Source organism: Babylonia areolata, chromosome 11, assembly GCF_041734735.1.
Source record: "Babylonia areolata isolate BAREFJ2019XMU chromosome 11, ASM4173473v1, whole genome shotgun sequence".
NCBI lineage: Eukaryota > Metazoa > Mollusca > Gastropoda > Neogastropoda > Buccinidae > Babylonia > Babylonia areolata.
In genome coordinates, this window is record NC_134886.1 from 35,909,430 (window position 1) to 35,926,082 (window position 16,653).

At 44.1% G+C, this 16,653-nt stretch overlaps 1 protein-coding gene across 1 annotated transcript in view; it reads left to right on the forward strand.

Moving 5' to 3' along the window:
- LOC143287384 (nephrocystin-4-like) overlaps positions 1–16,653 on the forward strand; it is a 54,337-nt gene that overhangs the window by 14,107 nt on the left and 23,577 nt on the right. The window contains exons 10-16 of the mRNA XM_076595361.1: positions 2,521–2,684; positions 10,733–11,015; positions 11,290–11,369; positions 12,199–12,417; positions 13,152–13,223; positions 14,280–14,394; positions 15,736–15,879. Of these exons, the coding sequence (XP_076451476.1) occupies positions 2,521–2,684; positions 10,733–11,015; positions 11,290–11,369; positions 12,199–12,417; positions 13,152–13,223; positions 14,280–14,394; positions 15,736–15,879 (1,077 nt within the window). The remainder of the gene's footprint in view (positions 1–2,520; positions 2,685–10,732; positions 11,016–11,289; positions 11,370–12,198; positions 12,418–13,151; positions 13,224–14,279; positions 14,395–15,735; positions 15,880–16,653) is intronic.

Below are 16,653 nucleotides of genomic sequence, written 5' to 3' on the forward strand. Positions count from 1 at the left end.
TCTGTATGTGTGCTGTTCTATGACTGCCAGAACATGTAACATGGTTTTACTGTTGATCTGGGTTTGTTCTGGACGTTGGGAGGCTGTAGTGCTGATAGTCAGGTTCTGGGATGGGTATGTCTGAGGACTTTTTCAGTTTCGCTTTTTCAAGGAGGCGTCATTGCATTCAGATAAGTCGATATATGCTACTCCACATCCGCTGGGCAGATGCCGAGACCAGCAGCGTAACCCAACGCGCTCAGTCAGGCTTTCAGTGTATGCATATATATTTGTGTACTTATCACAGTAGATGTCTTCTGCAGTACTTTGCCACAGGACAACACTTATTTTTCTATGGGTGTTTTTATTCAGTGTGCCAACTGCGTGCTGATCTTGGGACCTCGTTTATCAACTCATCCAAATGACTAGACTCTGCTCAATTTGATTTACCAGGCAAATTTTGGACAAAGGGCAAGACTAGTCAGCACATGTCAGGGATTGCCATGCCCCCACTGACAATCTTTCAGACCTGTGAATTATGTACCACACCCCCTTTGACAATCTTTCAGACCTGTGAATTATGTACCACACCCCCTTTGACAGTCTTTCACACCTGTGAATTATGTACCACACCCCCTTTGACAGTCTTTCACACCTGTAAATAATATACCACACCCTCTTTGACAGTCTTTCACATCTGTAAATAATATACCACACCCTCTTTGACAGTCTTTCACATCTGTAAATAATATACCACACCCTCTTTGACAGTCTTTCACATCTGTAAATAACATATCACAGCCCTTTGACAGTCTTTCACATCTGTAAATAATATACCACATGTACACCATCTTTGACAGTCTTTTACATCTGTAAATGATATACCTTACCCCCTGTGACAGTCTTTCACATCTGTAAATAATATACCACACCATCTTTGACAGTCTTTCACATCTGTAAATAAAATATCACACTCCCTTTGACAGTCTTTCACATCTATAAATGATATACCACACCCCCTTTGACAGTCTTTCACATCTATAAATGATATACCACACCCCCTTTGACAGTCTTTCATATCTGTAAATGATATACCCAAACCCCTTTTGATAGGCTTTCACATCTGTAAATGATATACCACACCCCCTTTGACAGTCTTTTCACATCTGTAAATGATATACCACACCCCCTTTGACAGTCTTTTCACATCTGTAAATGATATACCACACCATCTTTGACAGTCTTTCACATCTGTAAATGATATACTACACCCTCTTTGACAGTCTTTCACATATGTAAATGATATGCCACACCCCCTTTGACAATCTTTCACATCTGTATACACACAACACTCACGGACACTGCGTGTGGCAGATAAGCATCTGAAAAAACATTCCACCAGAAAAGCACCTTAACTATTCTGCAGCCTTGAAGGAGAGGAAGGTGGCAGAACGGTTAAAACGCCCAGCTGCCAATACAGAGTCTGTGAGGGTGGTGGTACAAATCCCGCTCTCGCTGTTTCTCCCAAGTTTGACTGGAAAATCAAACTTAACGTTTAGTCTTTAGGATGAGGCGATAAACCGAGGTCTCGTGTGCAGCACGCACTTAGTGCACTGAAAAAGAACCCACAGCAACAAGAGTCCCATAGCAACAAGAGTATTGTCCTCTGGCATAATCATGTAAAACAAGAAGTCCACTCTGATAGGTACACAAATATATAAACATGCACTCCAGGCCTGACAAGTGGGTTGGGTTATGCTGCTGGTCAGGCATCTGCCTAGCAGAGGTAGTGTAGCGTATATTTGGATTTGTCCAAACTCAGTGAAGCCGCCTCCTTGAGAAACTGAAACTTTGAATCCTTCGAGGACTGATGGTTTGGTGTGGTGTGGTGGGCAGGACGAGTTCCTGACAATGCCCCAGGCGGCATCTGCCTAGCAGATGTGGTGTAGCGTATATATATGGATTTGTCCGAACGTAGTGACGCTGCCTCCTTGAGAAACTGAAACTGAAACTTTTGAGTCCTCTGAGGACTGATGGTGTGGTGTGGTGTGGTGGGCAGGACGAGTTCCTGACAATGCCCTAGGCGGCATCTGCCTTGCAGATGTGGTGTAGCGTATATATATGGATTTGTCCGAATGTAGTGAAGCCGCCTCCTTCAGAAACTGAAACTGAAACTGAAACTTTGAATCCTCTGAGGACTGATGGTGTGGTGTGGTGTGGTGGGCAGGACGAGTTCCTGACAGTGCCCCAGGTGGCACCTGCCTTGCAGATGTGGTGTAGCGTATATATATGGATTTGTCCGAACGTAGTGACGCTGCCTCCTTGAGAAACTGAAACTTTTGAGTCCTCTGAGGGCTGATGGTGTGGTGTGGTGTGGTGGGCAGGACGAGTTCCTGACAGTGCCCCAGGTGGCACCTGCCTTGCAGATGTGGTGTAGCGTATATATATGGATTTGTCCGAACGTAGTGACGCTGCCTCCTTGAGAAACTGAAACTTTTGAGTCCTCTGAGGGCTGATGGTGTGGTGTGGTGTGGTGGGCAGGACGAGTTCCTGACAGTGCCCCAGGTGGTGCTGACCCAGTCGGCAGGCCTGCCAGGATCCATGCTGTCCATGCGCAGCAGTGAGGGCAGCGACGGCCTCTTGTTGGACGCCAGTGCTGCCAGCTCTGGGGACCTCCGCAAACCACCCAGCGGCAAGAGCCCAAGGTTTGTGTGTGTGTGTGTGTGTGTGTGTGTGTGAGGGGGTTGCGGGGGGAGGGGGGTGTTTGTTTGTGTTTTGTGTTGTGTGTGTGTGTGTGTTGATCTGATAGCTTTTTTTCGTTTCTCTCTTTGTTTAGTCTGCATCATGGACATCACATTTATTTTGTCTTATTTCGTTTGTGTGTGTATGAGTGTGTGTGTGTGTGTGTGTGTGAGAGAGAGAGAGAGAGAGAGAGGGGTAGAAGAGAGAGAGAGAGAGAGAGAGGTAGAAGAGAGAGAGAGAGAGAGAGAGAGAGAGAGAGAGAGATTACCTATTGATTTTTTGCTATGAAGAACGGAGGCATTGACTTGGTATAGGCTGTTTGTCAGGTATAAAATGTCAACATCACTTTTCAAGTTCAGTATTTCTCCTCTGTTGTTTTCCAGGATATTAGATTAGAGTGGGCATGATGGGCATGAACTGTTCTGTGTTGACAGTGGATAGTGTGTGAATGTGAGCACCACATTGTGGATAGTTCTGTGTTGACGGTGGATGTTATGTGAATGTAAGCACCGCATTGTGGATAGTTCTGTGTTGACAGTGGATGTTATGTGAATGTGAGCACCGCATTGTGGATAGTTCTGTGTTGATGGTGGATGTTATGTGAATGTGAGCACCACATTGTGGATAGTTCTGTGTTGACGGTGGATGTTATGTGAATGTAAGCACCACATTGTGGATAGTTCTGTGTTGACGGTGGATGTTATGTGAATGTAAGCACCGCATTGTGGATAGTTCTGTGTTGACAGTGGATGTAATGTGAATGTGAGCACCGCATTGTGGATAGTTCTGTGTTGACGGTGGATGTTATGTGAATGTGAGCACCGCATTGTGGATAGTTCTGTGTTGATGGTGGATGTTATGTGAATGTGAGCACCGCATTGTGGATAGTTCTGTGTTGATGGTGGATGTTATGTGAATGTGAGCACCGCATTGTGGATAGTTCTGTGTGTACAGTGGATGTAAAGGTGATGTGAGCATCACATTGTGAAATGGACATGAATAGAGATAGCATGAACAATGTGTTCTCTGATTTCCATTCTCTCTTTCACCTTGTCTTCCCCACCACCCCTCCCCCTCCAATGACTGCTATAGCAATGAGCGCTCAATTAGTTTAGATCTCTGAATAATGATAGCTACTAACAGTAGTTTCAGTACTATGTTGAGCTATGTATTTTAACATATATAAGAAGTGGTTTCAGCACCAATTAGATCTCTGTACAGTAACTGTAATTAGCAGTGATTTCAGTGCTATGTAGATCTGTATGTGGTAACAGCATCTATAGATATGTACAGTAACAGCAGTGGGCTGTACTTTCCACGCACAAATCTATGTGGGGTAACAGGAGCAGACATTGGTTCCAGCACCATGGAGATCTATATATAGTAACAGCTGTAAGGGGCGGTTTCAGCACCATATAGATCTGTGGCAGCCATGGTCAGTGGTTTCAGCACAGTACAGATCTATGTATAGTAACATCTGTAAAGGGCAGTTTCAGCACCATATAGATCTGTATATGAGAGCTGTGGATGATGGTTTCAGCACCATATATGTCTATACATAGTAACAGCTCTGAGAGGTGGTTTCACCACTATATGAATGATATACATAGTAACAGTTATGGGTGGTGGTTTCAGCACCGTGTAGATCTATACAGTTATGAGGGTGGTTTTAGCACCTTACAGACCGATATGTAGTACCAGCTATGATGTGTTTATTTCAGCATCTTATTGATCTACATATCCTATAATGACACCTATGAGGGGTGGTTTCAGCATTTTATACATCTATATATCATACAATGACACCTATGAGAGGTAGTTTCAGGTTTTTATACATCTATATATCATATAATGACAGCTGTCAGAGGTGGATTCAGCATTTTATCCATCCATATATCATATAATGACACCTATGAGAGGTAGTTTCAGCTTTTTATACATCTATATATCATACAATGACACCTATGAGAGGTAGTTTCAGGTTTTTATACATCTATATATCATATAATGACAGCTGTCAGAGGTAGATTCAGGTTTTTATACATCTATATATCATATAATGACAGCTGTCAGAGGTGGATTCAGCATTTTATCCATCCATATATCATATAATGACAGGGCTGCCTACCGTCCCGGGGTACGGGTATTTGTCCCGGAAAACAGTGAAAACGGACAGTCCGTCCCGGGAATCCACTTTTCGGTTTTGTGTCCCGGGAAAAAGTCTTTAGGCGAATACGCATCGACTGACTATGGCCACACCGCCAAAAGTGTGACCAGCGCGCATGCGTATAGGCCGATGTGGAACTTTCGAGAGAGATTGAAATAATGGCGTCGAAGCGAAGCAGCAAGGAGTGCGAATCTACATCGAAGAAGATAGCAAAACGGCATCAAACTTCCATTGCGAAGTACACCGAGACATGGCCATTTATTAAGCACCGCCAGACAGACACTTACGCTTGTTGTGAAATTTGTGCCTGCGAGTTTTCCATCGGTTCAGGAGGACGGGACGAAATCACTCGCCATGTGTCGACCGAGAAGCATAAAAAAACACACCAAAATTCGCGATTTTTTTCATTTCATTTTCTTTGAGGTGGTAAAATCTGACGTCATAAGAGGTGTCCCTGGAAATCAGGCTTTGTCCCTGGTTTTTAAGATGTGTGTCCCTGGAACTTGAAAAGGGGGGTAGGCAGCACTGTAATGACACCTGTGAGAGGTAGTTTCAGCTTTTTATACATCTATATATCATATAATGACACCTGTGAGAGGTAGTTTCAACTTTTTATACATCTATATATCATATAATGACACCTATGAGAGGTAGTTTCAGCATTTTATACATCTATATATCATATAATTACAGCTATCAGAGGTGGATTCAGGATTTTGTACATCTATATATCATATAATGACAGCTGTGAGAGGTAGTTTCAGCACGTTATAGATCTACACATAATGACAGCTATGAGAGGTAGTTTCAGCATGTTATAGATCTACACATAATGACAGCTATGAGAGGTAGTTTCAGCATGTTATAGATCTACACATAATGACAGCTATGAGAGGTAGTGTTAGCATGTTATAGATCTACACATAACGACAGCTATGAGAGGTAGTTTCAGCTTGTTATAGATCTACACATAATGACAGCTGTGAGAGGTAGAGTTAGCATGTTATAGATCTACACAGAATGACAGCTATCAGAGGTAGTTTCAGCACATTATAGATCTACACGTAATGACAGCTGTGAGAGGTAGTTTCAGCACATTATAGATCTACACGTAATGACAGCTGTGAGAGGTAGTTTCAGCACATTATAGATCTACACATAATGACAGCTATGAAAGGTAGTTTCAGCACATTATAGATCTACATATAATGACAGCTATGAGAGGTAGTTTTAGCACATTATATATCTACACATAATGACAGCTATGAGAGGTAGTTTCAGCATAATATCCATACATATATCACATAATGACAGCTGTGAGAGGTAGTTTCAGCACGTTATAGATCTACACATAATGACAGCTATTAGGGGTGGTTTCAGCATGGGTCGACCTCAGCTGGGCAGTCCTCCGGGGGCCCTGGGCCACTTTCAGGCCGGGGAGAGACTGCATGGGGGGTGTCCCAGACATGTTGACATTTCAGGCTCCGGCTCCAGCCAGCTTGGTCTTGACCCCGGCACTGTGTTGTAAGAATCTGCCTGTGGAGTGCTGTGCACCTGGTGTGTGAGTGCGCCTGAACTGCACTCTTGCCTGTGGGGTTGCTGTGCACTTGGTGTGTGAGTGCATCAGTTATGCACTCTGCTTGTAGGGTTACTGTACATCTGGTATGTGGGTGCACCTGTACTGCACTCTGCCTGTGGAGTGCTGTGCACCTGATGAGAGTGCACCTGCACGGCATTATCTCTGCCATGCGATACCTTGACCTTCACCTGCCATTGGAGATGCTGTACCTTTTGGAAAGCACTGTATATTGTCAATGCACTGATACTTTCCCCCCACCCCAGGAATGGATGCTTGGTGTGTTGGTGTGGCATTTGGCACACTGTACTAAGAGTTAGTGGGAAGAGGGCTGAAAACTGTTGACCATGCATACTTCTTAATGTTACGAGTGCCTGAGCTTGTCTCTGGGGGTACATGTATAAATGTGTTCTTATTTTCTGTGTGTGGGTATGGCGTGTTGCACACTGTACTAAGAGTTAGTGGGAAGAGGGCTGAAAACTGTTGACCATGCATACTTCTTAATGTTACGAGTGCCTGAGCTTGTCTCTGGGGGTACATGTATAAATGTGTTCTTATTTTCTGTGTGTGGGTATGGCGTGTTGCACACTGTACTAAGAGTTAGTGGGAAGAGAGGGCTGAAAACTGTTGCCTGTGCTGACAAGGGTCCTGGGATAATTGTAACTACTGTGTAAGTAAAATGACATGGCCTTGGTTGCGTGTGTATGTATGGCAAAGTTTAACACTGGACTGTTTCTCAGCAACTATAAACAGAATAAGATCCAAAATTTGGAAGGACGGTGGGTATGAATAAGACTTTTCCTATTCGCCTGTTAATGGCAGTGGGGTATAAAAGCAAGGTAAGAGGTAAAAGGTCAAGGATATTTATATATTTGTTGTTGTTGTTGTTGGTGTTATAGAAAATGCTCAGTGGAGCTCATGTTTTACATCCAAACCTTGGAGTAATGACCAGCCATGTTGGCAGCTTGATCCTGATTGAAATGCATGGTCAAAGGTGAAGGTCACACAACATGTATGTCATACAACAGGAGAAGAAAACGAACAGAAAGCTGTGACTGGTATGAAGAAGGATGTGTGTGTGTGTTTTTTTTTGTTTTTTTTTTTACAATTTCTGATGCATGATTGACACAAGAACTTTTCCTTTTCTTCTCCCGCCTGTTTCTGCCTCTAATGGTCTGCACCTGTCAGTAATTGCCATGCCCCATCTGACAGTCTTTCAGGCCTGTACATTATGTACCACACCTCCTTTGACAGTCTTTCACATCTGTAAAATAATATACCCACAAACCCCCTTTGATAGTCTTTCACATCTGTAAATAATATACCCAAACCCCCTTTGATAGTCTTTCACATCTGTAAATAATATACCCAACCCCCCTTTGATAAATAATATACCCAAACCCCCTTTGATAGTCTTTCACATCTGTAAATAATATACCCAAACCCCCTTTGATAGTCTTTCACATCTGTAAATAATATACCCAAACCCCCTTTGACAGTCTTTTACATCTGTAAATGATATACCACACACCCTTGACAGTCTTTCACATCTTTAAATAATATACCAAACCCCCTTTGACAGTCCTTTACATCTGTAAATGATATACCACACCCCCTTTGATAGTCTTTCACATCTGTAAATGATATACCACACCCCCTTTGACAGTCTTTTACATCAGTAAATGATATACCACACCCCCTTTGACAGTCTTTTACATCTGTAAATGATATACCCAAAACCCCTTTGATAGTCTTTCACATCTGTAAATGATATACCACACCCCCTTTGACAGTCTTTTACATCTGTAAATGATACACCACACCCCCTTTGACAGTCTTTTACATCTGTAAATGATATACCCAAACCCCCTTTCCCTTTGATAGTCTTTTACATCAGTAAATGATATACCACACCCCCTTTGACAGTCTTTCACATCTGTAAATAATATACCCAAACCCCCTTTGACAGTCTTTCACATCTGTAAATAATATACCCAAACCCCCTTTGACAGTCTTTCACATCTGTAAATAATATACCCAAACCCCCTTTGACAGTCTTTCACATCTGTAAATAATATACCACACCCCCTTTGACAATCTTTCACATCTGTAAATAATATACCCACACCCCCTTTGACAATCTTTCACATCTGTAAATAATATACCACACCCCCTTTGACAATCTTTCACATCTGTAAATAATATACCCACACCCCCTTTGATAGTCTTTCACATCTGTAAATGATATACCAAACCCCCTTTGACAGTCTTTCACATCTGTAAATAATATACCAAACCCCCTTTGACAATATGTCACATCTGTAAATAATATGACTTTTAATTACCTGGTGTTGTTTTCTTACATCTTGAAAGCACAAACACTTTTATAAGCCATCCGGAGCACTTAAAGACCTTTCTCCCACTTGGTATTTTTTTTTTTTTAATGGATATTAATCAAACTAATGAGCTTTTAGTGATGTTGACTGCAGAATTTAATTTGGAATATTTTCCACAGGGTCCACAAAGCTGTAGAGCTGAAGTAAGAATTTCAGTAGTTTCATGTGTGTTAATCCAGCGTGTCAATAATCACTTCCGAAAGTTTCTGTTTCCAGTGATTGTGTTTTGTGATTTTTTTGTTTGTGTGTGTGTTTTTCTCCTAACCCTAGAAAATGTCTGTGGTGAAAAACAAAGGGAGGGGGTTGTCTGTGGGGAAAAACAAAGGGAGGGGGTTGTCAGTGGGGAAAAACAAAGCGAGGGGGTTGTCAGTGGGGAAAAACAAAGGGAAAAACAAAGGGAGGGGGTTGTCAGTGGGGAAAAACAAGGGGAAAAACAAAGGGAGGGGGTTGTCAGTGGGGATAAAGAAAGGGAGGGTGTTGTCTGTGGGGAAAAACAAAGGGGGGAGGTTGTCAGTGGGGAAAAACAAAGGGAGGGGGTTGTCAGTGGGGAAAAACAAAGGGAGGGGGTTGTCAGTGGGGAAAAACAAGGGGAAAAACAAAGGGAGGGGGTTGTCTGTGGGGAAAAACAAAGGGAGGGGGTTGTCTGTGGGGAAAAACAAAGGGAGGGGGATGTCTGTGGGGAAAAACAAGGGGAAAAACAAAGGGAGGGGGTTGTCTGTGGGGAAAAACAAGGGGAAAAACAAAGGGAGGGGGTTGTCTGTGGGGAAAAACAAAAGGGAAAAACAAAGGGAGGGGGTTGTCAGTGGGGAAAAACAAGGGGAAAAACAAAGGGAGGGGGTTGTCTGTGGGGAAAAACAAGGGGAAAAACAAAGGGAGGGGGTTGTCTGTGGGGAAAAACAAGGGGAAAAACAAAGGGAGGGGGTTGCCTGTGGGGAAAAACAAAGGGAGAAAACTTGCCGTTCTAAGTGAGCCAGGAGAGTTCTTCACAGCGTACAGGGAACAAAAAACGCAGAATGACCGTAACTGCACGTTTCTGTGTAAGCCTGCAGCTAAAGAGAATTTTTGACCGAATGTGTGTCCTGTTTCTCGGTGTGTACAGAACTCCATACATTGAACAAATGTGTCCTGTTTCTTGGTGTGTACAGAACTCCATACATTGAACGAATGTGTCCTGTTTCTGGTGTATACAGATCTCTATACATTTAACGAATGTGTCCTGTTTCTTGGTGTGTACAGAACTCCATACATTGAACGAATGTGTCCTGTTTCTGGTGTGTACAGATCTCCATACATTGAATGAATGTGTCCTGTTTCTTGGTGTGTACAGAACTCCATACATTGAACGAATGTGTCCTGTTTCTGGTGTGTACAGAACTCCATACATTGAACAAATGTGTCCTGTTTCTGGTGTGTATAGATCTCTATACATTTAACGAATGTGTCCTGTTTCTTGGTGTGTGCAGATCTCCATACATTGAATGAATGTGTCCTGTTTCTGGTGTGTACAGAACTCCATACATTGAACAAATGTGTCCTGTTTCTGGTGTGTATAGATCTCTATACATTTAACAAATGTGTCCTGTTTCTTGGTGTGTGCAGATCTCTATGCATTGAATGAATGTGTCCTGTTTCTGGTGTGTACAGAACTCCATACATTGAACAAATGTGTCCTGTTTCTGGTGTGTATAGATCTCTATACATTTAACAAATGTGTCCTGTTTCTTGGTGTGTGCAGATCTCTATGCATTGAATGAATGTGTCCAGTTTCTGGTGTGTACAGAACTCCATACATTGAACAAATGTGTCCTGTTTCTGGTGTGTAGAGATACTCCATACATTGAACGAATGTGTCCTGTTTCTTGGTGTGTACAGAACTCCCCGCACGGCAGCCATCCCCCAACAGCAGCAGCAGCCGGGGATGCTGGGAGTGCCCATGGCGGGTGGGGGGATGATGATGGCCGCCCATGCAGGCGGGGGGATGATGGCGGCTCCGATGGCCGCTCTGCAAATGCAGTCCCAGCAGATGGCAGCAGGGGGAGTGATGTACGGACAGGGTGGTGCGATGGGGTACCCAATGGCGGGGGTGGGTGGCATGGGCATGGCGCAGCCACCGGTGTTCAGGCCCGTGGCCTACCCTGCCGACGCCTTCAGAGAGGTGGGGCTGTTACTCTGTGTGTGTGGGTTGGGGGTGTGGATGTGTGGGTTTTTTTCCCCCCAATCCTGTAGCGTATGTTGATGTCCTTGATGGTGTTTTTGTAGCGGTGATGTTTTTTTTTTTTGACAGAGAGGGATAGCAAGCCCCTCGTCCACTCCTCCCAAAAGGAGAGTTATGTGGTGTGTAGGACAGGCATAACCCATGCTGTGGGCTGCATTGATGGCTGTTGTGTGTGTGTGTGTGTGTGTGTGTGTGTGTGTGTGTGTGTGTGCAGGGTCCTGGGTCAGAGTTGAAAGATTTGCCGTACACACAGGTCCACCAGCCCATGATCATACAGCCTCCCATCGCTCACAGGTAATGCCCTCAAACTCGTTGCTGACAGGTAACATACCCATTCCCACTGCTGACAGGTAGTGCACCCATACCCTTGCTTACAGGTAAATGTCCTTAAAAACTAATTGCTCAAAGGTAATGTACCCAAATTCATTTCTCACAAGCAATGTCCCCATGCCTGTTGTTGACAGATGGGATGCCATCATTGGTGACAGGTAACAGTCCCATACAGTCCCATACTCTCTGTTTCTTGGGTCAGCTTAATGTAAACATTTACACATCCATTTTTCAGACCTTTATAAATAATGCATGTTAACAGATCTTGACCTAGACCCATGAGGCCACACATGGACATTAATAGTCTGCTGGGTCTCCCATACTGTTTACAAACTCTTAATTTCAGAATCTTAGCACAAACACGCATGAATATTTTCGTATACATGCACCCACACATGCAGAAAACACATACAGACACACACACACACACACACACACACACACACACAGACACCCTCACCCCCCCCCCCCCCCCACACACACACACACACAATCTCCCCCACCCCCACACGCACACACAATCCAATAACACACATGCACACAAAGACACACACACACACACACACACACACACACACACACAGTCCCAGCCCACACACACCCTGCGCCATCCACCCTCCACACACACACAACACACACACACACACACACACACACACACATTCCAACACACACACACCCTGCCCCCTCCACACACACACACACACACACACACACACACACACACTAACACACACACGCATGCACTAATCAACATCTCTCTCCAACACTGCACGTGTGTGGCGACAAGCAGCCAGGGCCTGTCCCGCGCGGCATACGCTCGCCTGTACTCTGCCGGGTTCCCCCCCGTCCTGGATCGCAACGGGGAGCCGCCGGAGGTCCTGGATCCGAACCTGCCCATGTCGGTCAACCTGGCGCGGGAGGCCGCCGACAGCCTGCAGGCAAACGAGATCATCTTCCAGTTTCTCGCCTTTTCCAGGTCAGTGGGTGCTTGCGCATGTGCGCATGCACGGTCACGCATGGCGTGTATGTGAGTGGTGTCAGAGTTATGGGGTTATAGCCTTTCTGTGAGTGTGTTCTGTTGGAAGGGTCAGCCAGGCAGACTTTTTTTTTTTTTTTTTTTTTTTTTGCTCTTGGTCTGTTTGTTTTTTTTTATAATTTTTTTTATAAGGGGGTTAAAGTTCAAAGTGGTCCAGAACCCCCAATTCTGATAGTACTATGCATGCACGTGTACATGCTTGTGCAACACAGAGACACGCATTCATGTTAAATGTACACACATGCACATAAATGTATATACACATGCATTTACAAGTCTGCCCATACACACATATACACATACACAAATAAACAAACACTCACACACACAAACACACACACACACACACACACACACACATGCACATACACATGTGTACATATACTCGTACATACATACACATACCTACGCTTCGCCATCCACACACACACACACACTCACAAGATACAGACACACAGACACACACACATAGACAAACACCCACACCCACCCACCCACACACTCTCTCTCTCTCTCACACACACACACACACTCTCTCTCTCACACACACACACACACACACTCTCTCTCACATACACACACACACACACACACATGCCCACCTACACACCCACACTCTCTCTCACGTACACACACACACACACACACACACACACACACACACTGACTTATTCCCAGCATGGTTTCAGGCTGTTGCCGGGCAGAAGCTCGCAGTCCTCCCCTGCCTGTGTGTTCTTCACCTTCCAGTTCTACAGGTACCCCCAGGTCACCACAGAGAGGTAAGATGTTCTCTTTACAGGGCCAGTGGTTAAAGCCTTGGACTTTCAATCTAAGGGTCTCATGTTTGAATCTCGGTAACGGTGCCTGGTGGGTAAAGGGTGGAGATTTTTCCGATCTCCCAGCTCAACCTATGTGCAGACCTGCTAGTGCCTGAACCCTCTTCGTGTGGATATGCATGCAGAAGATCAGATATATACCTTAAAGATCCTGTTATCTGTGTTAGCGTTCGGTGGGTTATGGAAACAAGAAAATACCCAGCATGCGCACCCCAGAAAACAGAGTATGGCTGCCTTTGTGGTGGGGCAAATAAACAAAATGGTCATACAGGTAAAATGTTACATGTCTGTTTGAGTATATGTATGCATGACTGAAACCTCATTGAATGACACAGAAAATGAATGATGAGTGCCCAATGGCAATTGTCAGTCGGCTCGACCCAGGTAGATATCTTATTGTGCAAATGACTCCATGCTTGTGAAGCGTTCAGAGCTTGGTCTCTGACTGAGGATAGGTGCTGTATGGGTATCCCTATCATCATCATCATCAACATCATTATCATCATTGCCGTCATCATCACCACGGATGTTCTCTCAACTGGGGTGCAAGTCAGTACATGGAGATGACCTCTTCTCCGCACTTTGACAGTCACATGTACTACTGCATCATGAAAAGAGTGATTTTTCTGTGTGTTCTGGTTTCATAGAGCAAGCCTTCGGAATGATATATTTTCATATGTGATGTAGTAAGGTGTTTTGATTGTATTACGTTCATATACATGCGTTCTGTTTCGCAGTAGAGGCTAGTCATTACGTTCATATACATGCGTTCTGTTTCGCAGTAGAGGCTGGTCTATGTTTGGAATTGATGTTATATTTTCACATATGTAGTACAGTGTTTTTCGTTATGTGTTGTTCATATATATTTCAATCAGTGTGACTTTTTTTTTTCTTTTCCAAATAAGCATTGATGTTTTAACCCTTTTTTTGTCTGTTTTTGATGTTAAACTGTGTGTTGGTGACGAAGGATGTTAGGATGTTGTTGCGTTCTGGTGACAGGATGTTGCTGTGTAAGCCAGACGGCCAGCTGAGTAGCAACCAGGATAACCTCCCCTTTGTGCTGCAGAAAGTGGACAGGGATGGCACACTGCTTAAAGGCCCACCAGGCATTGAGGTCAGTGAGAAAGAGATCTTGCTTTGATGGCGGTAGCTGTTATTTTTGTACGGCTGAAAAACATTTTTTTTTATCTCTTTATCACTGCATTTGTGTAACGTTCGCCAGCTAAACCACACTATAAATAATTCATCTTATGCTTGTTGCTGCTCTGCTGTTTATATGAAATCATGATAATGATGGCAATAATAATAATAATAATAACGGTAATTAGTATTTATATAGTGCTGAATCTTGCGCAGAGACAAATCAAAGCACTTTCAAACCAGTCAGTCATACACATGCACATAATTTGATTTTTTTTTTTTCTGAATAAGGATTTTTTTAAACCAACTGGATATGTTGAGGTCAGTGAGAAAGCCACTTTTCTCAAAGAACTGAATGTACAGATGTCAGTGAGAAAGTCTGCTCTAAAAACTGCATGTTCTGAGGTCTGAGAAAATCACTTTGCTCAAAGAACTGTATATACCGATGTCAGTGAGAAAGTCTGCTCTAAGAACTGCATGTTCTGAGGTGTGTGAGAAAATCACTTTGCTCAAAGAACTGCATGTTCTGAGGTCAGCGAGAAAGCCACTTTGCTCAAAGAACTGCATATAAAGAGGTCAATGGGAAAGTGGCTTTGCTCAGAGAATTATGTTCTGAGGTCAGCGAGAAAGTGGCTTTGCTCAAAGAACTGTTTGTACTGAGGTAATTGAGAATGGATCTGTGCTCAAAGCTTTGCATGTTCAAGTTTGTAGACACTGTAGATATATAATTCAGTGCAGGTGGTTAGACATTCTTGGTATAAGTTGAGTAGACATCAGGTACATACCAGAATAGGTGGACCTGTATGTATATGTACAGAAACTGTGGGAAAATATTAATGAAGATGCCTGTGCCTGAGATAATCGAGGGCGCTGGTTCGAATCACGGCTCAGCCGCCGCCGATATTTTCTCCCCCTCCACTAGACCTTGAGTGGTGGTCTGGACGCTAGTCATTCGGATGAGACGATAAACCGAGGTCCCGTGTGCAGCATGCATGTAGCGCACGTAAAAGAACCCACGGCAACAAAAGCGTTGTTCCTGGCAAAATTCTGTAGAAAAATCCACTTCGACAGGAAAAACAAATAAAACTGCACGCAGGAAAAAATACAAAAAAATGGGTGGTGCTGTAGTATAGCGATGCGCTCTCCCTGGGGAGAGTAGCCCGAATTTCACACAGAGAAATCTGTTGTGATAAAAAGGAATACAAATACAAATACAAATATGTAGGTGTGTAGACTCTGTAGGTATACAGGCGGACTAGTGTATGTAGGTATGTAGACTGTGCAGGTATATATAGGTGGACAAGTGTGTGTGCAGGTGCGCTACTTTCTGGACCCGACGTACATGAAACCAGGGGAGGTCAGCCTGTTCCTGCAGCACTTGTCCCGGCAGACGCTGCACATTGACGTCTGGGACGGCGACTCCTTGCTTCTGATTGGCTCCTGTCGTGTCGATATGAAGGTCAGGGTCACCACAACACACACACACACACACACACACACACACACACACAAGAACACGCACAATACAGAATACACACACAGTATTATAATACAGGTATGTGATGTGGATGACTCCTGTATTAGGCAGTTTTTCTTCTTAGTTCGTGGGCTGCAACTCCCATGTTCACATGTATGTGCATGAGTGGGCTTTTACGTGTATAACCATTTTTACCCTGCCATGTAGGCAGCCATACTCCGTTTTCGGGGGTGGGTGGGTGGGGGTATATGCTGGTATGTTGTTGTTTTTATAACCCGCCTAACGCTGACATGGACTACTGGATCTTTAACATGTGTATTTGATCTGCTTGCGTATACACACAAAGGTGGTTCAGGCACAAGCAGGTCTGCACATATGTTGACCTGGAAGATTGGAAAAATCTCCACCCTTTACCCGCCAGAAACTGTTACTGAGATTCGAACCCGGGACCCTCAGATTGAAAGTCCAACGCTTTAACCACTTGGCTATTGCGCCCATCATCAGGCAGTTAAAGGGTTGCAGCTTTGACAAGGAGTGAGGCAGGGACAGACGGGGTGCATTGTGTGACACGATACACACATGATGACACTTACTTCTGTAGACAATACCTGTGTCAAGGTTGTGAATACACAGTGTGACGTGATACTTGATGATGATGACACATAGATGTGATGGACAGCACCTGTGCTCTAATGATAGGTCAGTGATCGCACAAGTGTGACGTGACACACTTGATGACGCTGACACACCTGGCTG